At 51.3% G+C, this 23,353-nt stretch overlaps 1 protein-coding gene across 2 annotated transcripts in view; it reads left to right on the forward strand.

Annotated features, from left to right (window-relative positions):
- The window catches only part of LOC115642320 (putative olfactory receptor 10D3), a 57,009-nt gene extending 33,912 nt beyond the window's left edge, over positions 1 to 23,097 (forward strand). The window contains exons 1-2 of one of the 2 annotated variants that reach the window (XM_030545771.1): positions 4,892 to 4,943; positions 22,015 to 23,097. In XM_030545771.1, coding sequence (XP_030401631.1) covers positions 4,939 to 4,943; positions 22,015 to 22,960 — 951 coding nt within the window. In that variant the 5' untranslated portion in view covers positions 4,892 to 4,938 and the 3' untranslated portion in view covers positions 22,961 to 23,097. Of the gene's footprint in view, positions 1 to 4,891; positions 4,944 to 22,014 lie in introns of those variants that run through there. The other variant, XM_030545772.1, reaches the window with a different exon arrangement.
- Positions 23,098 to 23,353: the final 256 nt, after the last annotated feature.

A 23,353-nucleotide genomic window follows, 5' to 3' on the forward strand; every position in this document is an offset into this window, starting at 1 on the left:
GAGAGCTTTGAATTAATGCCCATGGGGCTTGCTAGCAGCAGTGTGAGAGGTTGGCAAACAGCGAGTGTATATTTGGAAAAGGTGGCAATTGTAGCTCAAGGAAACCTGGCTGTGTGCAGAGGAAAGCTAAGCCCAGCAGAGATATTAGCAAGGCCCAAAGTCCCTCAAGAACAATTACGATGTAGCAGGCAGAAGCAAAAATATAAAGTCAGATCCCCACCAGGTGTAAATCAGCCAGAGGTCAGTCAAGTTCAGTGAGATTCAGCTGATTTACTCCTACTGACTAAATGGACCTGGGGGTCCATGGAGAATTTCTCAGCAGCATCACTCACAAACGGATGTTAAAGACAAGCAGAGTGGTACATTACGCTTAAACACCCTGTGACAGCCAGCTGGCTTGTAAGTGGTCTGGAAATGGGAAACAGGGCCTTCCCCCTCCAATCCGGGCCTGGAGCAGGAGGATTGGCTGGCTCAAGGGTAGCTGGCTCTGATCTGGCCTTGGGTCAGGGCACTACCTGGCTCAGGGGGTTATGAATAGGAAAAGAGGCCTTTCCCCAATAAGTGATGCCAGCTTCAATCTGCCCCCAATCCAGGGAATTTGGGAATGGCATATGGGGCAGTGGCTCCAGTCCACTAGTGGCTGTAGGGTGACCAGATGTCCCGATTTTATAGGGACGGTCCTGATTTTTGGGTCTTTTTGTTATACAGGCTCCTATCATCCCCCCACCCCTGTCTCGATTTCTCACATTTGCTGTCCGGTCCCTCGAAGTGGCTGAGGGTCATTAAAGCAAAGTTGCTGTTTGACTGGCTCTGTAAAAGTATCTGGCAGTGGCCCAGGCATGTAATAGCGGAAACACTGCAACATCGGGCACCAGCGCCCAACCCCATTGTATCTTTTGTCAGAGACGCCAAGTGTCAAATGGGGCAGTGACTCTGAATCCCTTCTTGCTCCTGGTGCTGATTGTGCTGGGGAACGGGTCTGAGTTGGTGCTTGCCCCAGTGCCCTAGGGGGCATTGTGCTGCAGGGAGCAGGGTGGGAGGTTCAGTCGGGGGCGCTCTCCCCTCACAGTCGGTGCTGACCCAAAAGCCCCAGGAGGGCACTAGGGGGCGCTGTGCTGCAGGGAGCAGGGTGGGAGGTTCAGTAGGGGGCGCTCTCCCCTCACAGTCGGTGCTGACCCAAAAGCCCCAGGAGGGCACTAGGGGGCGCTGTGCTGCAGGGAGCAGAGTGGGAGGTTCAGTAGGGGGCGCTCTCCCCTCACAGTTGGTGCAGACCCAAAAGCCCCAGGAGGGCACTAGGGGGCGCTGTGCTGCAGGGAACAGGGTGGGAGGTTCAGTCGGGGCGCTCTCCCCTCACAGTCGGTGCTGACCCAAAAGCCCCAGGAGGGCACGAGGGGGCGCTGTCCTGCAGGGAGCAGGGTGGGAGGTTCAGTCGGGGGCGCTCTCTCCTCACAGTCAGTGCTGACCCCAAAGCCCCAGGAGGGCACTAGGGGGCGCTGTGCTGCAGGGAGCAGGGTGGGAGGTTCAGTCGGGGGCGCTCGCCCCTCACAGTCGGTGCTGACCCCAAAGCCCCAGGAGGGCACTAGGGGGCGCTGTGCTGCAGGGAGCAGAGTGGGAGGTTCAGTAGGGGGCGCTCTCCCCTCACAGTCGGTGCTGACCCAAAAGCCCCAGGAGGGCACTAGGGGGCGCTGTGCTGCAGGGAGCAGGGTGGGAGGTTCAGTCAGGGGCGCTCTCTCCTCACAGTCAGTGCTAACCCCAAAGCCCCAGGAGGGCACTAGGGGGCGCTGTGCTGCAGGGAGCAGGGTGGGAGGTTCAGTCGGGGGCGCTCTCCCCTCACAGTCGGTGCTGACCCCGAAGCCCCAGGAGGGCACTAGGGGGCGCTGTGCTGCAGGGAGCAGGGTGGGAGGTTCAGTAGGGGCGCTCTCCCCTCACAGTCAGTGCTGACCCCAAAGCCCCAGGAGGGCACTAGTGGGCGCTGTGCTGCAGGGAGCAGAGTGGGAAGTTCAGTAGGGGCGCTCTCCCCTCACAGTCGGTGCTGACCCAAAAGCCCCAGGAGGGCACTAGGGGGCGCTGTGCTGTAAGGAGCAGGGTGGGAGGTTCAGTAGGGGGCGCTCTCCCCTCACAGTCAGTGCTGACCCCAAAGCCCCAGGAGGGCACTAGGGGGCGCTGTGCTGCAGGGAGCAGGGTGAGAGGTTCAGTAGGGGCGCTCTCCCCTCACGGTCAGTGCTGACCCCAAAGCCCCAGGAGGGCACTAGGGGGCGCTGTGCTGCAGGGAGCAGGGTGAGAGGTTCAGTAGGGGCGCTCTCCCCTCATGGTCGGTGCTGACCCAAAAGCCCCAGGAGGGCACTAGGGGGCGCTGTGCTGCAGGGAGCAGGATGGGAGGTTCAGTAGGGGGCGCTCTCACCTCACAGTCAGTGCTGACCCCAAAGCCCCAGGAGGGCACTAGGGGGCGCTGTGCTGCAAGGAGCAGGGTGGGAGGTTCAGTAGGGAGCGCTCTCCCCTCAGAGTCAGTGCTGACCCAAAAGCCCCAGGAGGGCACTAGGGGGCGCTGTGCTGCAGGGAGCAGAGTGGGAGGTTCAGTAGGGGGCGCTCTCCCCTCACAGTCAGTGCTGACCCCAAAGCCCCAGGAGGGCACTAGGGGGCGCTGTGCTGCAAGGAGCAGGGTGGGAGGTTCAGTAGGGGGCGCTCTCCCCTCACAGTCAGTGCTGACCCAAAGCCCCAGGAGGGCACTAGGGGGCGCTGTGCTGCAGGGAGCAGGGTGGGAGGTTCAGTAGGGGGCGCTCTCCCCTCACAGTCAGTGCTGACCCCAAAGCCCCAGGAGGGCACTAGGGGGCGCTGTGCTGCAAGGAGCAGGGTGGGAGGTTCAGTAGGGGGTGCTCTCCCCTCACAGTCGGTGCTGACCCCAAAGCCCCAGGAGGGCACTAGGGGGCGCTGTGCTGCAGGGAGCAGGGTGGGAGGTTCAGTAGGGGGCGCTCTCCCCTCACAGTCAGTGCTGACCCCAAAGCCCCAGGAGGGCACTAGGGGGCGCTGTGCTGCAAGGAGCAGGGTGGGAGGTTCAGTAGGGAGCGCTCTCCCCTCAGAGTCAGTGCTGACCCAAAAGCCCCAGGAGGGCACTAGGGGGCGCTGTGCTGCAGGGAGCAGAGTGGGAGGTTCAGTAGGGGGCGCTCTCCCCTCACAGTCAGTGCTGACCCCAAAGCCCCAGGAGGGCACTAGGGGGCGCTGTGCTGCAAGGAGCAGGGTGGGAGGTTCAGTAGGGGGCGCTCTCCCCTCACAGTCAGTGCTGACCCCAAAGCCCCAGGAGGGCACTAGGGGGCGCTGTGCTGCAGGGAGCAGGGTGGGAGGTTCAGTAGGGGGCGCTCTCCCCTCACAGTCAGTGCTGACCCCAAAGCCCCAGGAGGGCACTAGGGGGCGCTGTGCTGCAGGGAGCAGGGTGGGAGGTTCAGTAGGGGGTGCTCTCCCCTCACAGTCGGTGCTGACCCCAAAGCCCCAGGAGGGCACTAGGGGGCGCTGTGCTGCAAGGAGCAGGGTGGGAGGTTCAGTAGGGGGCGCTCTCCCCTCACAGTCAGTGCTGACCCCAAAGCCCCAGGAGGGCACTAGGGGGCGCTGTGCTGCAGGGAGCAGGGTGGGAGGTTCAGTAGGGGGCGCTCTCCCCTCACAGTCAGTGCTGACCCCAAAGCCCCAGGAGGGCACTAGGGGGCACTGTGCTGCAGGGAGCAGGGTGGGAGGTTCAGTCGGGGTGCTCTCCCCTCACAGTCGGTGCTGACCCAAAGCCCCAGGAGGGCACTAGGGGGTGCTGTGCTGCAAGGAGCAGGGTGGGAGGTTCAGTCTGGGGCGCTCTCACCTCACAGTCGGTGCTGACCCCAAAGCCCCAGGAGGGCACTAGGGGGCGCTGTGCTGCAGGGAGCAGGGTGGGAGGTTCAGTCGGGGGCGCTCTCCCCTCACAGTCAGTGCTGACCCCAAAGCCCCAGGAGGGCACTAGGGGGCGCTGTGCTGCAGGGAGCAGGGTGGGAGGTTCAGTAGGGGGCGCTCTCCCCTCACAGTCAGTGCTGACCCCAATGCCCCAAGGTGGTGCTAGGAGGCTCAGTGCAGTTGAAATTTCCCTCTTTGAGGTTACACTTGACACTAACACTTTATTACTAGGGACCCTGTTGCTTTTCCTGAGAGCTAGCTCTGATATCCAGCCCAAACTCAGACTTAGCTTGTATCATTTTGCATTCTTCAGTTCACATTTTTGGTTTGAACTGGCTACAGGACTCTTCTTCCTCTACTATAAGGCACTGTTACAGTGCGCTGTTAAACAGCCACAGCATCCCACCCCAGAAGTGGCCACTCTAGAGCTGCCAATGAGGCATCTCACAGCTGGATTATTTAGCTAACATTTCTCAAGCAGTCTGAAGTCTTTTGATGAAAAGGCCTCAGGACTGGCAATCAATACAATTATTATTAATCATTAAAAGGATCAGGCAACAACTGCAAGTTCTGTTTAAAGTATTGCACTGGCTTTCTACTGAAAAAAAAAGTATCAGTCTTTATTAACATTCAGCATAAATATATAACAGGTTTCCACAAAGGGAAAATGTGCTGCAGTCATTACATCTAGGCTTCAACACTCTTTATCTGAGCTATACAGACAGGGGCGGCTCTAGATATTTCGCCACCCCAAGCATGGCGGCATGCCACAGAGGGGCGCTTTGCCGGTTGCCAGTTGCCGGTCCCGCGGCTCCGGTGGACCTCCTGCAGGTGTACCTGCGGAGGGTCCATTGGTCCCGCGGCTCCACCGAAGCCTCGGGACCAGCGGACCCTCCACAGGCACGCCTGCGGGAGGTCCACCGGAGCCCTGCCTGCCGCCCTCCCGGCAATCGGCAGATCACCCCCCACGGCATGCTGCCCCAAGCACGCGTTTGGCATGCTGGGGCCTGGAGCCGCCCTTATACACAGACCATGAGGTATGGGTTCATCAATACATTCAATATTGTTCGCAGTGTTGTAGCCTGGTGGTCCCCAGGTCTGGGAGAGAAAAGGTGGGTAAAATAATACCTTTCATGGGGCAACTTCTCTTGGTGGAGGAGACAAGTTTTCAAGCTAAGCAAAGCTTTTCCCAGGTCTGGAGATGGGAATCAGTGTCACACTGCTAAATACAAAGGACATGGGCCCAGATGCTCCTACTGCTTTCAATGATCTGGACTTGTATTATTGTTATTGATTTGATATGGAAGTCGCTCAGATACTGCAGTGATAAGTAATAGAATAAACAGGGCCCTTACATGACCGGGGAGGGAGAGGAGGGGAGGGTACACTTTACCAGGGCCCAGAGGTCCTGGGGGGCCAGCCTAGGCTGCAATCCCCATAACCATGAGGAAAAATTTGAGGCTAAACTATAGATCATGCCTGAGGATATTTATAGAAACTTATTTCCCTGTATCTATGTATCAATTGTCCAGATCTTGTGAGATTTGCTGGAGCTAATCAGAAGCAGCCTCCAGGCACATTCTGAACAGTGAGTTGCTGGGCCTCATGCCCTCCTCTAGAATAGAGAACGTGCTTGTGCCGTTACACTAGGACACGTAGTTTGAGACTGAGAAACAGAGTCTTGTGCTCCTCTGTGTGACGTGGCCTGTTGAGATAAGAACTACCAGTCCCAAAGTTCCTTGTGCACAGGCAGGAGGGAGGGATAGCTGGTGGCGGGGCAAAGCACCATATGACAGTGGGAGCCAGTGCTGGTGCTTCTTCTGGTAGGATTTACAGGCCCAAAATATCTGTGAGTAAGTGTCTAAATCACTCACAGTCACACATACCGAGGGTGTCTAGATGTCCTGATTTTAAGGGGTCAGTCACATTTTTGGGGACTTATTCTTATATAGAGACCTATTACCCCCCATCCCTGTCACATTTTTTCAGAGTTGCTATCTGGTCACCCTACACACACCCTATACTGCCATGTCTGGTGGTGGCTCTAAATACAAATCAGGCAGCCAGAAACGTAAGAAGGTCAAAGAAAGGGAACTATCCTCCAGGTTTTCAAATCAGACAAGGCCTTTCTGCAGTCAGGCAACATACTAACTAGGGAAGCAACTGAACAAAATAAGATGAAAATGCTTTCAATATAGAGACTGTGTCTGTGGCACTGGCAGCTGATGACAAAGAGAAGCTGCCAGAACATGCATCACGTGACTCCAATCTAATGCGTGAAGATAGTCAAGTAGCATCAGCATTAGCGTCACTCCGTTCAGAGGGTTTACAAGACGCAGGAGAAACTCGAGCTCATGAGATTGTATGTATGCGGTGAGGGATCGCGGTATGTGTATGTACATGGGTACATGTATGTTACATGTTTGTACTGGGCCCCAAAAAATTATGCTTGGGCCCTGAGAATAAAACCGTAAGGAAGGTAACACAGGCAGCTGCAGCAATAATTAAAATGCTCAGTCTGTCACTTCTCTTCAGGTTCTTATGTCATATGAGACACTTTATCCTAAGGAGTTCACACCCGTGGTTGGAGACCACTTGAAATGAAATAGTCACTTCACACCTCTGCAGGCATAGGACAAAGGAAGGCACCACAGTATGTTACAGCCAATTGTTGTAATGAGCCATAAACCCAGTGACTCTGCTTGCTGGGATTCCCTGCAAGACCTTTTCCACTCGGCTGACCCAGAAGAGCTTGACACTTCATCCGGCTCTCTGTGATCCAAAAACTCTCTTCTCCTCCAGATCTCATCACTCAGGTCCCTTTATTCGGCATACAGCAAACCTACACTGAGTTGATCCGACTCAAGTGTAGAGGGTGACATACCACACATCCAAAGTTAGACAGCCAGCATCTTCCTTTAAATACCTTATATATATATATATATACACTCAAATGACATTGCATGTACTGTACATTGCAACACATGTCTGGGGTTGGCTTGGTTACTTTGCAGCATGCTCTGTCCAAGCATTGTCCACACTCAACCAACTCTTTACCTCATCTCCACATTCCTAACTTATCTTGACCACGGTTATCTCCTTTGCACTGAATGGGCGTCCTTGGGTGTTCTCCCTCTTATCTGACCTGACTCAGAAACTTACTTATTTTATTTAGCCCAGACGTTCTGTTTTCAGCCTAATGATCTGTTTACCTCCCTAATTCTATCCTCCAAGAAATGAGACCTGCCTCCATGTGTTAATTACTCATGTCTGGCCAGGCCTCAGCTACATGTCCCTGCTTCTGTCTTTCTCTTTTATATTAGCAGTCTTTTCAGTTGCATCATCTTTCTCCCTTTCTGGACTCTCTTTTTCAAGTTTACCCAGCAACACAAACTCAAGACCACAGAAGTTGTACTTATTTGAACCACCTTCAATATTAGCTGTAAGTACAAACCAGAGTGCAAGTTCAGCTCCTCTGGGACAGCGCACTAGGGGCAATTGCACTTTATAAGCTTGCTTTGCTTTTAAAGCCTCCATTGGTAATTGTAACTTCGCTTTTTATTTTAATGACAGTATGAAAAGATTGTAAATATAAAAATCTTTCCACTTATTACCCCAGGAAATTGAGGTGTGAAACAGAACCTGGGCCAATTGGAATAACATTCCCTGCTCCATACCAGACATGATTCTCTTCAGCAATTACATAATACTCATTATCAAGAGCATAGGCAGTTTTTACTTACCAACGTCCCAGTGTCTCAACCACCCTGTGCAATTTGAAGCCTGTTCCCCTAAAGTGAACCCACATGCCGGTAACTCATTCCACCTGCACTTGTAACCATCCCCCAGGGACAAACAGATGCACGAGTCTGGGACTTTCCAGACCTTGCATTGTCTTGTAACACTACTAGGGGAGGCAAAGCAAACTTCTTCCACACCATAGGAGCTGTAGCGCTTTCCACATTGAACTTCATGGCATTGGACCCTTGTTAATTTTCTGACCCTGGACCTCCCTTCTACCACATTTTTATCTTTTCTGTGGTGATAAAAGAGGGCAGACTTTGTTCTCTGCCACTTAAGGCCTCTTTTACTTTACATAGCATATATTTTCCATTTACTGAGCATCATTGGCTTTGCTTTTTACCTTTCATGATAGGAAATGAACTTTAATTTATACATTAAAAACACATTTACAACATCATACATACAAAACAGTTAATAACTCTTACTGAATTCTTTCAAAACATAGTTAGAACCCTTGCTCATGCAATGGATACCGTATGTCTACTGCTAGCTTCAGTTGAAATGCTTGGTCATGTTTCCACAGCATCTCTGTCAGCTTGGTTTCAGAGTGACTGTCATACCAGTTCCCATTTCACGCTCCTTCCAGTTTAACTGGTGTTTCACTGTGGCAGCCTTATGCATTTTAAAAGTTTATTTTTTTGTCCATAAAGTACTTTCCGTTGTGTTTTTTAACCATTTTTAACCAAACTCTAGTGACTGCAGATAGGTGGAATTCAATAGCAGTTGGCACATTCATAAACTATACATTGTTAAACAACATTTTCTCCATAGATTTAACTCCAAACCACTCATTGGATTTGTTTCCAATCTAGGGCATTTCAATCTTTTGTATAATTGGTTCATATTAATACAAATATTCTTTTTCCGTTTACAAATCACTTCCTAATCACATTTACTTTACACTGCAGATAAACGGAACGCTTGGAGAAGCGTGATAATGATTAAGCTCCACTTCTTATATTCACTGATCTTTCTTGGTGCCAGGTTGATTTCTGCTTCCAAAGCGCAGCCATTTGCAAAAAAATACAGCCCCTTGTGGCTCCTCCTTGGAGTCCCTGTAGGATTTTGTGTTTCCCCTTTTATGCTGTACACTCATGTCCCGAGGGAATGCACCTTCCTTCCACAGTGCAATACTTACCCTTCATTTGCCATTAAATCCTGTTAGCTCCATGTCTGATCTATCAGGCCTCGTCCTCAAAGGAGACCTGCACAACTTGGGAACCTCAAGTCATAACGCAGCTGGACACTAAAAAACAGGGACTTATATGGCTCATGACAACAATTTGTAAAACTCTGTTGCCTCTCCACTCTGCTTTGCCCTACAACTGCAGAGACATTAATTGCCCTACATTGCATTTTAAGTGGTGTCCTACAACATGCGTGACCCCTTATGCTTAGCAATCTGTCCCTTCCTGATATTTAGCTGTGACACTCTGGTTTCCTTCTAGAGAGCTGAGGAACAGCTCTGTGAGACTGTGAAACTAGAAGATATTACCTCGCTCATCCACCTTGTCTCACTCCAATAAACAGACATTCAGCTGGAATTCTCAAAGGTGGCTAAAGGAATCGGACACTCTGTCATTAACAGATAGTTAAGGGTTAATGCCTCTTTTACCTGTAAAGGGTTAAGAAGTTCACCTAGCCTAGCTGACACCTGACCAGAGGAACCAATGGGGGAACAAGATGTTTAAAAAAGAAGGAGGGAAATTTTCCTTTGTTGAGAGTCTCAGTTTCAGCCGGAGTGAAAAAGATCAAGGAGCCAGCCTCTTATCAGAGTAGTAAGTTTTAGAAAGGGATAAATAGGTTTATGTTTATTTTCTTTGTAACTTGTCTTGGTACCATTAAGGGAATTATCAAAATTGGGTATTCTTGTGTGTATTAAAGTTTTTGCCCAGGGGAACATCCTCTGTGTTTTGAATCTGTTGTCTGTGAGTGTAGCTGGTATGCTAATCTCTTCCAGAGGGTTTTCTTTTACCTTTCTCTTCTTTAATTAAAAGCCTTCTTTTTAAATACTTGATTGATTTTTTCCTTGGTTTTAGATGCAAGGGGGTGGATCTGGATCTACCAGGAGTTGGTGGGAGAAAGGAGGGGGGATGGTTAATTTCTCCTTGTTTTAAGATCCAAGGGGTTTGGATCTAGGTTCACCAGGAAATTGGTGAAGTTTCTCAAGACTACCCAGGGGAGAAAGGTAGTGCTTGGGGGTGGTGGCAGCGATACCAGATCTAAGCTGGTAATTAAGCTTAGAAGTGTCCATGCAGGTCCCCACATCTTTACCCTAAAGTTCAGAGTGGGGAAGGAACCTTGACACACCCTATGGAAATTTGGCATTTATCTCTCTCGGGATTCTTTGAAAGTTTCAGCTTTTGATTCCATTCTGAGACAGTGCTTGTCCATAAGCCAGTCGCCTCAAGGCCTTTTTCATCTTCTTGTTCCTCAGCATGTATATGAAAAGGTTCAAAAGGGGGGTGAACTTTACTCTACAGTGGAGTAGAACTCAGCCACTGCCCCGTTGGATATGTGACTCCAATAGGAGTGCACGTATGCAAACAGCTGTGGCGCACAGAACAGCAGCACAAGGCTGAGGTGGACGCCCAGCAGGGTGAGCAGGTAGAGAGGAGGAAGCTTCCTGGTGTTCGAGAGTCCCTCCAGGACGAATTCTGTCACGGGTGTTTGGTTTCCTGTCTCCATCTGCTCTGTCTCTGTGCAGAGCAACAACAGCTAGAACAGAGTGTATTATTCATCCCCTCCGGTATCTATCTAGACCCCATGACTGTTGCATCTCAGATTTTTAAATGTATTTATCCTCACAACACCCCTCCAAGGGACAGAATTAGCTTCCCATTTTTACAGCCAGTGATTGGAGGCACAGAAAAGATCATGGACAAACAGGAACCCTGTGTCAGAGCAGGAGAGTTGAACTCAGGTTTCTCAAATCCACAGCTAATGACTTAACCGCTGGACCATCCTTCCTCTCATCTTGCCTCCTTTCACATCGGTTGTGAACAATATCCTGCTAGTGTAGACAGATAGTTTGATTACCAGTCTGTCCCTTTCTGACCAGTCAATATACACCTCCACCCCAATATAATGCTGTCCGCGGGAGCCAAAAAATCTTACTGCATTATGGATGAAACCGTGTTATGTCGAACTTGCTTTGATCTGCTGGAGTGCACAGCCCCGCCCCCCAAGCACTGCTTTACCGCGTTATACCTGAATTCACGTTATATCGGGTTGTGTTATATCAGGGTAGAGGTGTAGTTAGATTATCTGTCTATCCCCATCCACCCCCTCTATCGATCTACCTATCTATCTATCTATCCCTGTACACCCGTTCTATCTATCTATCCCCAGACACCCCTTCTATCTATCTATCTATCCCCATCCACCCCTCTATCGATCTACCTATCTATCTATCTATCCCTGTACACCCCCTCTATCTATCTATCCCTGTACAGACACCCCTTCTATCTATCTATCTATCTATCTATCCTCATACAAGACCATCTTGTGTCTCCTGCACATTATCTATCTATCCTGATTCTTCTCTTGTCACCCGTCCCCAGCCCGTTGAATTCAGGGGAGGTGTGGTGCGGAGATGCCGAGTGTTACAAACCACTGAGCAATGCTGGAGGCTGACTCTGTTGGCCCCCGTGTCTACTGCACGATTTCCGCTCAGATTCCAATGCCTGCCCATGCAGGAAAGTCAGCGTCCAGAGAGCCTGCACAGGTGCCAGGCAGCATGAAATCCGGGAGGACTGCATAAAGCAGGAAGGGTGGTAACCTGTCCTGATCAGGGAATGAGCTGACCCCAAACTAAAGAGGTTAGGGAGAAATGACCCACTAGAGGGAGGTGAACTCTTAGCTGCCCTCTGTACGGTGTCTCTTGTACCATCCTATGAAGCAGCTGGTGTCAGCCACTGTCTGAGAGCAGAGCCTGGGCTGGATGAACCTTGGGTTAACCTGGTCTGGCAGTCCCTCTGTCCCTAAACAAAAGCACGTTCTCTGGCTGAGATGCACTCACCTCTCTCACGGTACAGGGATGAGGAACGGCTGCTTTATTGTCTCCGCTGTGGCAAAGTGCCTGACTCACCCAAGTGTTTGAATGCTACTTTCACCTTTAAGACTATTAGCTCCCAGGAGTGTGGGGAGCAATTGTCTGAAGCAAACACAGGCTAATCCTCGCCCCTGGTCTCCTGTTCCCAGGCCCTGTCAGCAGGGGAGAGCAGGCATCCCATCGGAATTCTTCATTCAGTGTCTGACATTCGCTACCAGGGCTGGAGTGTTGCTAGCTACATTGAGATCATTTTAAGATGCCTCTGGCAGCTTCCAAGGTCTCGGGAGCTTTCCTGGGATGAGTCTGCATCAAGCATGATCTAGTCGTGTAAAACCAGCAGGGGATCGCTCAGATAGGCCAGGCCCTGTGGGGAGAATCCCGGTGCTGAGATCTCAGAGGGGCTGTGGGTGGGACTGAGGGGCATCCGCCATGCTAAGGCTGGGGGAAGCAGTGGGTACCCCCAGCAGAGCCCCATCCAGTGTAAGTCAGTCACAGCTCCACTGGATTAGACCAGATGAGCATGTGGCCATGATAATACCCCCAGATAAACAATTCTTGCCTCATTTACCATCTGTGGGGCTGGGAAGGAATTTTTCCCCAGGTCAGATTGTCAGTGACCGTGGGTTTGGGTTTTTTTTGCCTTCCTCTGCAGTGGAGTTGACTTGCCAGGATCATCTGGGTATGTCTCACTAAATCAATTCCCTGCCAGTGCAGGGCTTTCAGGTGATGGTGCATCTTGGTCCCTCCTGTTCTCTGCCTGGGGCCCAGAATAATTTTGTTTGCTGAGGGCTGTAACACCTGGGTCTAATTCCATGTGTTGGGTCTAGTGGGAGGATGCTGGGTGGTGGTGGTGGCCTATGAGATACAGATGGGCTGACTGGCTGTGTCCCATCTGGATGTAAACTCTATGGCATTTCACAAAAATTCGAGAAGCCTCCATTTTATGTCATCTTCTGCCTGGACGCATGTTACTGGCAGTTTGTGTAGAGATACTGTGTGTGTGTGAGAGACAGACAGACAGACAGACTGAAGGGTTAAAATCCATGTGCATTTTATATAACAACCTGGTATATGGATTGTGTTAGCTCTTTCACAGGCCCAAAGTCCAGAGTTTGGTTAAGAGACCAGAGGCCTAGCAAATAGTAATTTGCTAAAAGAAGCAGAATAAATGAAGATAACCTTGCTTGCTAAGATAGGCCTGGTCAGCAAAATTGCCAAATGCTGGAACAATAACTGAATATTGTGTCTTATGCAAAGTTGCAAATAGAACAATGCAGCCCTGTTTCTGTTGTGTTAGCTTTTTCTGTAGGGAGATGGTCTTCCCACACTCCACCCTTGAGTTCATGAAGGGTTGGGACGTGTCAGTATAAAATATGGCCTCCTCCCACCTCCCTTTCCCAGGGACCAGTGCCTGCCTTAAAACACAAAGGAGACAATTTTTATTGCCATATACTTTCACTGTTTCTCTGCTTTATCCCCTAGGAATGTAGCTGTTGGACAATCAAAGGAACTACTTCATTCCTACAGACCCCATATCAAAATGCAACATCTATATTTTATGCTAATACATATAGGCGTGCGCAGCACATTTCATTAGGGTGTGCACTCACCCAGGGAATTTTTTTTTAAAGGCAAACATAAAGGTTGGGGTACGGGACGGAGTGCAGGGTGTGGGAGGGGGTGCAGTGTGCAGGAAGGGGCTCAGGGCAAGGGATTGGGGCAGAGGAAGGGTGTGGAGTGTATGAGGGGGCTCAGGGAAGGGGTTTGGTGTGCAGGAGGGGGCTCAGGGCAGGGGGTTGGGGTGCAGGAGGGGTGCGGGCTGCAGGCAGGGGGCTGAGGGCAGGGAGTTGGAGTGCATGGGGGTGCAAGGTGCAGCAGGGAGCTCAGGGCAGGGGGTTGGGGTGCAGGAGGGGTGCGGCAGGGGGCTCAGGGCAGGGAGTTGGGGTACAGGAGGGTGCAGCGGGGGCTCAGGGCAGGGGTTTGGGGTGCAGGAGGGTGTGAAGAGCAGGCAGGGGGCTCAGGGCAGGGAGTTGGGGGGTGCAGGAGGGGTTTGGGCTCTGGCCCGGTGCCATTTACCTGCAGCAGCACGCTCCCTGCCTGCCTGCCCTGGCCCCACACTATGCCACTCACCATGTCCCTGCACAGCCCCTGTGGGGTAGGCACAGGGCTCCACGGGCTGTCCTTGCCAAGCCTCCAGGTACCTCCCCCAAAGCTCCCATTGGCCATGTTTCCCCATTCCTGGCCAATGGGAACTGCGGGGAGTGGTGCCTGGAGCAATGCATGGAGCCCCCTGGCCCCACCCCACCCTGGGCCCCAGGGACGTGGTGCCATGCCAGCCACTTCTGAGAGCAGCATGGGGCCTGCGGCATCACGGGGGGCACCTCAGGGCTTTGGATCCAGCCCGCAGGCATTAGGGTGTGTCTGGGCACACCCAGCACACCCTGTGCACACGCCTATGCTAATAGATTTCATTAAAGTACTAATTAAATGTTAACTTGTTAACTTAAAACCATGGGCAAAGACATTATGTAACCTTTAATCATTGGCTAATGTGCTACCTTGTCTTGCTGCTAGAACCTATCCGGGGGTGTGGGACTTTCCCCCACCCATAAAAAATCCATATATTCCATTGTAATCAATTGATTAACAGTGTCTCTGAGCCTAATAAGCCAGGTGACACTCCACCAGTGCTGTGCATAATAAGCTCCTGTGCTTGACCTCTACACAGGTGGATTTATGTCCTTCACAGACAGAGTGGAGAGACTGGTCTCCGTTGTGAAATGCCCTATTAGTTGTGTGACTGGATGTGTCTTTTGCACATAGTATCTTAGGAGGGAATCTCAAAAGGGGTAAAGAGCTCTGGGGCACTGGCCCTCAGTTTCTAGCTGTCCTTCTCGTCAACCCACTTCTCTCTTCAGGGTTTGCAATTTTGTTTTGTTTTGTTTTTTCTCTCAGACTATGGTGATTCATAGGTGCAGGACGGGGATTCCCTCCTCTCTTACTTTTCCAAGTCTGGGGTTTTCTTTTCTGTTTCAAGCTGTTTCAGCGTTTCTCCGTTAACTCTAATGGGCCACCATTGACTTTTCCTGGCTGGGCAAGGGATGGGTAATATTGTGTAAACAACAGGCTTGGGAGAACCCTCCTCCCCCTGTGAGGTATCCTGGAATTTGTAGTACCAGTCATGAGCATATGATTAAAGACAGAGATTCATAACCACAATCTGTATTCATACCTTATTCTGGCCATCAAGTTCAGAACATTACAAGCTTTCATACAAGACCTTACCTGGTATATATTTTTGCACAATGACGTTGTATGCAATCAGTGGATTCGATTCTCTGTTTGGGGGTTTCAGACCCCACTGTCCTCCTGTTAGGTGTCTGGACCCTCCAGTTCCCTCCCACCCCCACTGTTACCCTTAGACCCGACTCCCCTCCCAGCTCTAGGGGTAGAATCCAGGAGTCTGGATTCCCAGCCCCTCCACTCCCCAATTTAAGCTAACCCCCACTACCTTCTCACAGCATCGACTACAACCCAGGAGTCCCCCACTCATCCCCTAGTCCCTTCTCTAAGTGTTCAACAATTGGAACAAATGTCCCCAGAGATAGGAGGAGAACCCAGGAGTGTGACGAAGTGGGACCATTCTTAATGTTTCCTCTGAATACTGTAGGGGTGCCTCAGTTTCCTCTATGCATTTCTTAAGTCTCTAGGTGGTGGGATAAGGGAGTGTAATTGTTGCAGAGCAAAGGACCAGTGTGCATAAATAGCCAACACTCTGTCTCCTAGCAACTAATGGCCTGGGCCCTTCCCCCCTGAAAGGTAATAGCTGAAGGTGTTGGAGAACAAAGGAATCAGGTGACCTCCTGGCCCCGGAAAGGGACAAAGCCCAGAGAGGAGGGGCTGGAGAGTGAGTCAGTTTGGGGCTGACTGGGGACGAGGAGTGAAGTGCAGACATGGGGGTCTGTCTCACTGCTCCCCAGAATGGACCCGGCCGAGGTGTCCGGTTCTCTATACCTACAAGCTCTGTTTTAGACCGTGTTCCTGTCATCTAATAAACCTCCGTTTCACTGGCTGGCTGAGAGTCACGTCTGACTGAGAAGTTGGGGTGTCGGACCCTCTGGCTTCCCCAGGACCCTGCCTGGGTGGACTCACTGTGGGAAGCGCACGGAGGGGCAGAGGATGCTGAAGGCTCCAAGGTCAGACCCAGGAAGGTGGAAGCCGTGTGAGTTTCTTGCGCTGAAGACAGAACAGGGGAGTCCTGACGTCTGTCTCCAGAACCCTCTCTCCTGTCCAGTTCTCAGGCAGCTCCTGCTCGCAGCAGGATAACCATGGCTCAGGCCCTGGCAGTTTCCCCGCCCCCCCCAGTCTCTCGAGGGCAGCTTTCATCTCCCTGTTCCTCAATGTGTAGATGAGGGAGGGCTCTCCTCTCTGACTCAGCGCTGACTGCAATGCTCCAGTATGCTACCTGGGGCACTGCTCTGCAGGGAAGTGGGGCAGGCAATCAATAGAGGGAGCTGTCCGCTAGCAGCCAGGGCTGAACCCAATGCCTCAGTGCACTGCTACGGGGTGCTGTGCTGCAAGGAGCAGGGCAGGGGCTCCGTAGTGCAGTCACACTCCCCCCACCACACCACCACCAGTATCTCCTGCCCTACAACACCCCACATTTCCCTAAACAAATAGACACCTGTCCCCCCCCCTGCACCCCACATTCCCCTGTGCATACATACATTTCCTCTTCCTCCTGCACCCCATGCTCACATACACACACTACTTCCTTCTCTCCTGAACGCCTCATTCCCCTGCACTCCCACACCAGTTCCACTCTTGTGTTCCTCTTTTCTCTGCCTGCACACACGTTTCCTTTCCCCCTTGCCCATGTCCCCACACAATCTACGTTTCCTCTGCCTGCCCTCTCAGTTGCTTTGGCAAATATATATAATCATGTGAATGGTAATTTTGGCAGTTATTTTTCATAACTGGAGGTTTATCTGCCAGCACATAAAATTGTCTCCTTTAGAGAAACTCACAAAGAACTTCCATCTTTCAAAATGGCCTCCCACCTCCTTAGTTCTCAAGGGGAGTGAAAGCACAGCTTCCCTTAGATGACCTGCCCTTTTTCAAAATGGCCACTCCCTCCCCTTGTTTCCAGCATGAATGAAGCCAGAAACCACCACTTTTAAGGCTTTTATGGGCAGCCTGTGGCTTCAGTCCCGGTGAGAACAATGGGAGATAGATGACCACCAAACTGGGTGAGTTATTTCCTGAGTCTCATTGAGAACAACAGGAGATGTCAGCCATCTTGGAAGAGGGAAGTGCCAGTTCTACATGGACTTCACTGTAGTAGCAAGTTGTTCATCAGACCCTTCTGAAGGAGAAATTTTCACTTATGAAAAGTAAAGGGGGGGAAATGACCATTAATTCTAATTAAAGTCTTCAACTGTAACCAATATACAAGATTTCAGTGAATTTTAACCATAAAGGAAGTTTGACACCTCAGAGCTATTGTTATTAAGATCCTTCAGCTCAAAGAAATGATCCAACACCAGTTGTTAAATATTAAAAGGACCCATTCTAATCCATAAACAAATTAACTGATTTATTGGTAAATTGTCAGAAAAGTAATTCTGTGTCCAGAGAGTAAAGGCTATATTTGCCTATGTTGTAATTTTTTTCATCGATTCCTGGATTTCAAGGCCAGGACCATAAGATCATCTGGTAACACAGGCCAAATAATTCCATATGGTTACTCCTGTAGTGAGTCCAATAACTTGTGTTTGACTAGAGGCTATCTTCCAGAAAGGCATCCCACCTCAATCCGAAGACTTCCAGAGATAGAGAATCCACCACTTCCCTTGGTTACTGCTGTTCATAATTAATCACCTTTCCTGTTTAAAAAATGCATGACTTGTTTCTAATTTGAGCTTGTTGGATTTCTGCTTCCAGTCATTAGTCCTTGTTGTGCCTTTCTCTGCTGGATTAAAGAGGTATTAGTACCTGCTCTTTTCTCCCAATGAAGGTTCTTATACTCCTGGGATCGGCAACCTTTGGCAGGCGGCTCGCCAGGGTAAGCACTCTGGCTGGCTGAGCTGGTTTGTTTACCTGCCGCATCCGCAGGTTCAGCTGATCACGGCTCCCACTGGCCGCGGTTCACCACTCCAGTCCAATGGGGGATGTGGGAAGTGGCATGGGATGAGGGATGTGCTGGCTGCCACTTCCTGCCACTCGCATTGGCCTGGAGCAGTGAATCACGGCCAGTAGGAGCCACAATTGGCTGAACCTGCGGATGCAGCGGATAAACAAGCCGGCCCGGCCAGCCAGGGTGCTTACCCTGGCAAGCCATGTGCCAAAGGTTGCCGATCCCTGTTATACGCGGTCATCAAGTCACCTCTTGATCTTCTTTCTGATAAGATTGACCTCCTTCAAGCTCTCTCTGTGAGGCAAATTTTTCCAACCCTCAGGTCATTTTATTGGCTCATCTCTGAACCCTCTCCAATTCTTTTGTACATAACAAAGGTATTGAATCCTTGCTTAAGTCCAAGCCTTACTCCTGAGGGAATTCTGTGCCAAAAAATTAAAAATTCTGCAACACAAAATTAAAAATACTGTGCACAATATTTGAAAATTCTGCAAAATTCTGCATCAAATTATCCATCTTGTGTCAAAATAACACAATATAATCACATCAGTTTCAATAATTTTTGGGCATTTTATGCCAAAATACCCGTCAGCAAGTATGTCCATAACAATACAAACAACAAAAAATTCAGGAAATGTTTTTTGACAAATAGATTCCTTCCTAGGCATATTAATACAGAACTCTGAGTAATAATTTATTTAAACTACAATAGCGACCTGTATTTCCCACACCCCTCAGAAGCAGTGCAAAGGCTTTGGGGAGTCAGGGTAATGGAGGAGCTGAGGGAGAGGGAAATAAATTGCTGGGAAGGAGTCTGGGTGTGAACTTCGGGCTGTTGGGTGTGGGTGGGAAAAGTATGGACAGATTATTTTGGGGGGTGGGGAAGGATTGATAGGGAGCTTCCCGCATGCAGACCCTAGCTGGCACCTAGACTTTACATACAATCAGGTACATCTGTCCCTGTCCCCATGTGTTCCTGCACCCCCATGTGTCCTTGAAACCCCTGTCCACATATGTCCCTCCACCCCTACTCAGACACCCCCTTTCCCCTCCCTATGTGGCCCTGCACCTCCTCCCCCTGTCCCTGTGTGGCTCTGTGCCTCCACCCACCCTCCCATCCCTCCCCCTATGTGTCCCTGTTCCCCCTCCCTGTCATCACGTGTCTCTGTGCCCCCACCCAACAACCCCTTGTTCCTATGTGGCTCTGTACCCCCTTCCCCTGACCCCATGTGTCTGCCCCCATCCATCCACTCCCCTGTCCCTGTGTGTCCCTGTATCCCATCCTCCTGTCCCCGTGTGTCTCTCTGTCTGCACCCAGCCATCTCCCTCTTCCTATGCAGCTTTGTTCCCCAGTATCACAGAATTCCCCCAGGAAAACCGTGATCTTGTTGGAGTTGGAGGGCTACTGTACTGATGCTGTACTGCAAAAAGTGATGAGAAGTGATGCCCAGGGCGTATGCTGCCCTCTGTCTGCATAGCGGTGAATTTCACCCTCACACATAACCACACAAGGGCACAAACACATCCCTGTGCACTGACATGCAGCGAAGGGACAGGGGAAGAGCAGGGGACAGAAACCAAGGCCAAAGCTCTGTTGGCTTCCAAGACCTCCAGCTGAATGTCTGGCACAGGTTACTCCTATTTCACACCCCTGGGGAGAATTCTCTGGCTTGTGTCACACGGCAGGAGAGCCTAGACGAGCATGAACGTCCCCTCCCCCCAAACAATGTCGGGGTCAGATTCTCAGCTGGTATAAATCTACACAGCTCCTTTGATTCCAGTGGAGTTACTCTGATTTACATCAGTGCGTGCGGCTAAGAGAGGAAACAGCCCCAGGGAATCCAATGGAGTTCCCCAGGAATCAGGTCAGGAGGAGCAGGAGCAGAATCCGGACCCCGGTGGAGCTGGGGATCTGGCCCTCTCAGTTCAATGGCGCTACACTTATTGATGCCGGTGGAGGACCTGGTCCCGGAGGTCTATGAGCGTTATCAAAAATGATGCAGAATCTCCATTAATTGGTGACTCTGCTGAGGTCTCAGCCTGGGAGCCTGGCAGGGATTCAGGGCCCTGGCCCCGATGGGTCTGAAGGGGATTTAAAGACCAGGGAGAGCCGTAAGGAGGCTGGAAGCTGTGAGAAAGCTGTGGGGCTCCGCCGCAGAGTGGGGCGATATGCTGTGGCAGCCCTCGCTAGCTTCGGAGCGGATTAGGTCTCCGGACTGGATACCAAAAGCCCAGGCTGTGCACCTCTCCTGGGCGATGGGCCGTTTGGGATAAGAAAGCTGGATGGTGCTACAAAGGAGTCAGGGCCGTGGAAAGAAAGGAAGAATTCCAGCCAGCTGGAGCGGCCTCTCCCAATGCAGCCAGTGTAAGACTCCTGCTTTGGTAAAGTTCTTCTCGCTCTGTAATGCAATGTAGACACTCACCAGCGCTTTTCTTGACCTCCGTGGAAGGAGGAAGCCTCTGGTAATCAAGCTGGTTTCCTTTCCCGGTTTGCTCTCTCGGTCCCGGAGCCAGCCAGCAAACCGCAGGGAAGGAGACCTGCTTGCTCGGGGTTCCGGGACCGAGAGAGCAAACCGGGAACGCCGCGGTTTGCTCTCTCGGTCCCGGAGCCAGCCAGCAAACCGCGGGGAAGGAGACCTGCTTGCTCGGGGTTCCGGGACCGAGAGAGCAAACCGGGAAAGGAAACCAGCTTCGCCGCGGTTTGCTCTCTCGGTCCCGGAACCCCGAGCAAGCAGGTCTCCTTCCCCGCGGTTTGCTGGCTGGCTCCGGGACCGAGAGAGCAAACCGCGGCGTTCCCGGTTTGCTCTCTCGGTCCCGGAACCCCCCTTGAAGCCGCCCAACAGCGCTGCAGTGTGGCCACATCTAACACCACTTGCAGCGCTGGTTGCTGTAAGTGTGGCCACTCTGCAGCGCTGGCCCTATACAGCTGTACTAATACAGCTGTAACAACCAGCGCTGCAAAATTTTAGATGTAGACATGGCCTCAGTCTCTGCCTCTCTCTGAATCTGCCAGGCTCTGTCTCACTCCGAGGAAGATATCATCTCGATATTTTCTGCAGAGAGAAATCAATCCAGCCATCCATCCTTCTCTGTGTGCCTGCCTGCCAGTCTGTCTGTCTGTTGTGTAGCTATCCTTCATCTCCCTCTCCCCGTGTGTTACAGCCCCAACCCGCCAGCGTCTCCCCTTCAGCCCAGCCTCTCCTGCATGGGGAAAACTCCCTGGCAAAACATAAACAGACACTTTGTTATTGTCCTTCAAATATCACCTTAAAAATCCCTCTGGCAGGTTATCCACAGAGCCCAGGCTGCTGATCACAGCCGAGCAGAGACAAGCTGCAGCCGGGGGCACTGGAACAATTTGTACAGTGGGGGTGCTGAGTGCCATTGAAACAAACTGTGAATGCTGGAAATAATGGAAACCACGTCCTGGGAGGGGTGCAGCCACACACATCCCAGCACCCTAAGTTCCAGCACCTCTGGTTGTGGCTATTCCCCTTCTCCGTCTTTACTTTTCCTTCTCTCTCTAACCCCAATCCCCCCACTCCGAAAAACAAAAAACAAAAAACCACAGACATGATAAACAAAGCTGGGGCAATTCTTCACAACATTCATTGCTTTGTCTGTTCCTTCCTCGTCCTCTTCCTTAAGACACACACGTAGCAGCCCATGTGTTTATAAGAGCAAAACCCTTCACTGCACACACGGCTTCCCTCTGCAGAGAGGCTGAGAGAGAGCGAGCAAACAAACCACACATGGGAAATGTTAGCCACAAAAGAAAGGCTCTAAGGTACTGTGGTGATACGAGTGGGGAAAGCGCCTAGATAGAATAGAATTGAAGCAATTGGAATAGGACAGGAGAGAAGAATAGAATAGAGGTCCCCTTTGTCTGTTCGTCTCTGGACTGTAGGATCTTCAAGGCAGACATTTTCTCTTTCCATGTTCATCACCAGCCAGTGAGGCCGTGTCCCTAAGTGGCATTACAATGATAGAAATAGACACCACTCCTAGTGAGAGTAAGTCATGGGGGCAGTGGAAGGAAGGGTGACCATTGCAGCTTTAGGTTGACAGGTCTTTTGTTTCAACTCACTAGCATTATTTCTCTCCCCATCCACAGGAAAGAGTCCCTCGTGGGGCGGGTCAACCACACTATGGTGACTCATTTCATCCTCTTAGGGATCCCCAACACCGGCGGCCTCCAGACCATCCTCTTCATCACCTTCTTAGCCTTCTACCTCTGCACGCTGCTGGGCAACCTGCTCATCTTCTCAGCCATCCTCGCCGATGCCCACCTGCACACCCCCATGTACTTTTTCCTCTGCAACCTCTCCATCGTAGATCTTGGATTCTCTTCCATCAGCACCCCTAAATTTCTGGCCAACCTCTGGGCGAAGAGTAGAACCATCTCTCTGGGCTGGTGCATGTCCCAGGTCTTCTTCAATCACTTTCTGGGCAGCACCGAGTGCCTGCTCTTCACTGTCATGGCCTACGACCGGTACGTGGCCATCTACCACCCACTGCACTATCTGCTTATCATGAACCGCAGAGTGTGCGCCCTCCTGGCCACTGGCACCTGGATCGCCAGCGCCTTCAACGCCACCATCCTCACCAGCCTGACCTTCACACTGCCCTACTGTGGGTCCAACGTGGTAGAGTATTTCTTCTGCGACATCTTCCCGGTGGTCAAGCTGGCCTGTGCGGACACGTATGTCGTCAAGACGGTGAGCTTCACCAATATTGGGGTGGTGCCTATGACCTGCTTCCTCCTCCTCCTCGCCTCCTACGTCAGGATCATCTACTCTGTCCTGAAGATGAACTCGGCTGAAGGGCAGCGCGAAGCAGCCTCCACTTGCGTCTCGCATCTGGTGGTAGTGACACTGTTCGTTGGGCCCTTTGCCCTGGTCTACACGCAGCCCCAGCTAAGCAAAATGCTGGTGACCCCTGGGCAGATCTTTGGCAACATGGTTACGCCCATGCTGAACCCGGCCATCTACACGCTGAGGAACAAGGAGGTGAAAGCGGCACTGAGAAACCTGAGAGGGGGTCAAACACCTGCACCTTGATGTGCGGCAGCTGCAGGAGTAGCATGTGGGTCTGCTCGGAAATACATCTACAAACACATCTGCATGGCGGCTCCGTGGCTCTTGTGAACCTCTCTGTCTCTCCCCATCCCCACACAGCCCCCATCTATCTATGTGGATCTCTGCAAGTCATAGAAATGTTCCTAAAAAGTACCTGCCTAAGGGCAGGCACAGTCAGTCTGCACTAAAATTAACAGGAATTGGAGATCCAAATCTTGTAGCTGACTTATCTACATAGCTTGAACTCTTTAAGTCTATAATTATAAAGAATGTTTTCTCCTCCTTCAATTATTCTAATGGCTCTTCTCTGAATCTTCTCCAATTTATCAGCACCCTTCTGGAATTGTGAACACCAGAACTGGACACAGTGTACCA

Source organism: Gopherus evgoodei, unplaced genomic scaffold (assembly GCF_007399415.2).
Source record: "Gopherus evgoodei ecotype Sinaloan lineage unplaced genomic scaffold, rGopEvg1_v1.p scaffold_39_arrow_ctg1, whole genome shotgun sequence".
Classification (NCBI taxonomy): Eukaryota; Metazoa; Chordata; order Testudines; family Testudinidae; genus Gopherus; species Gopherus evgoodei.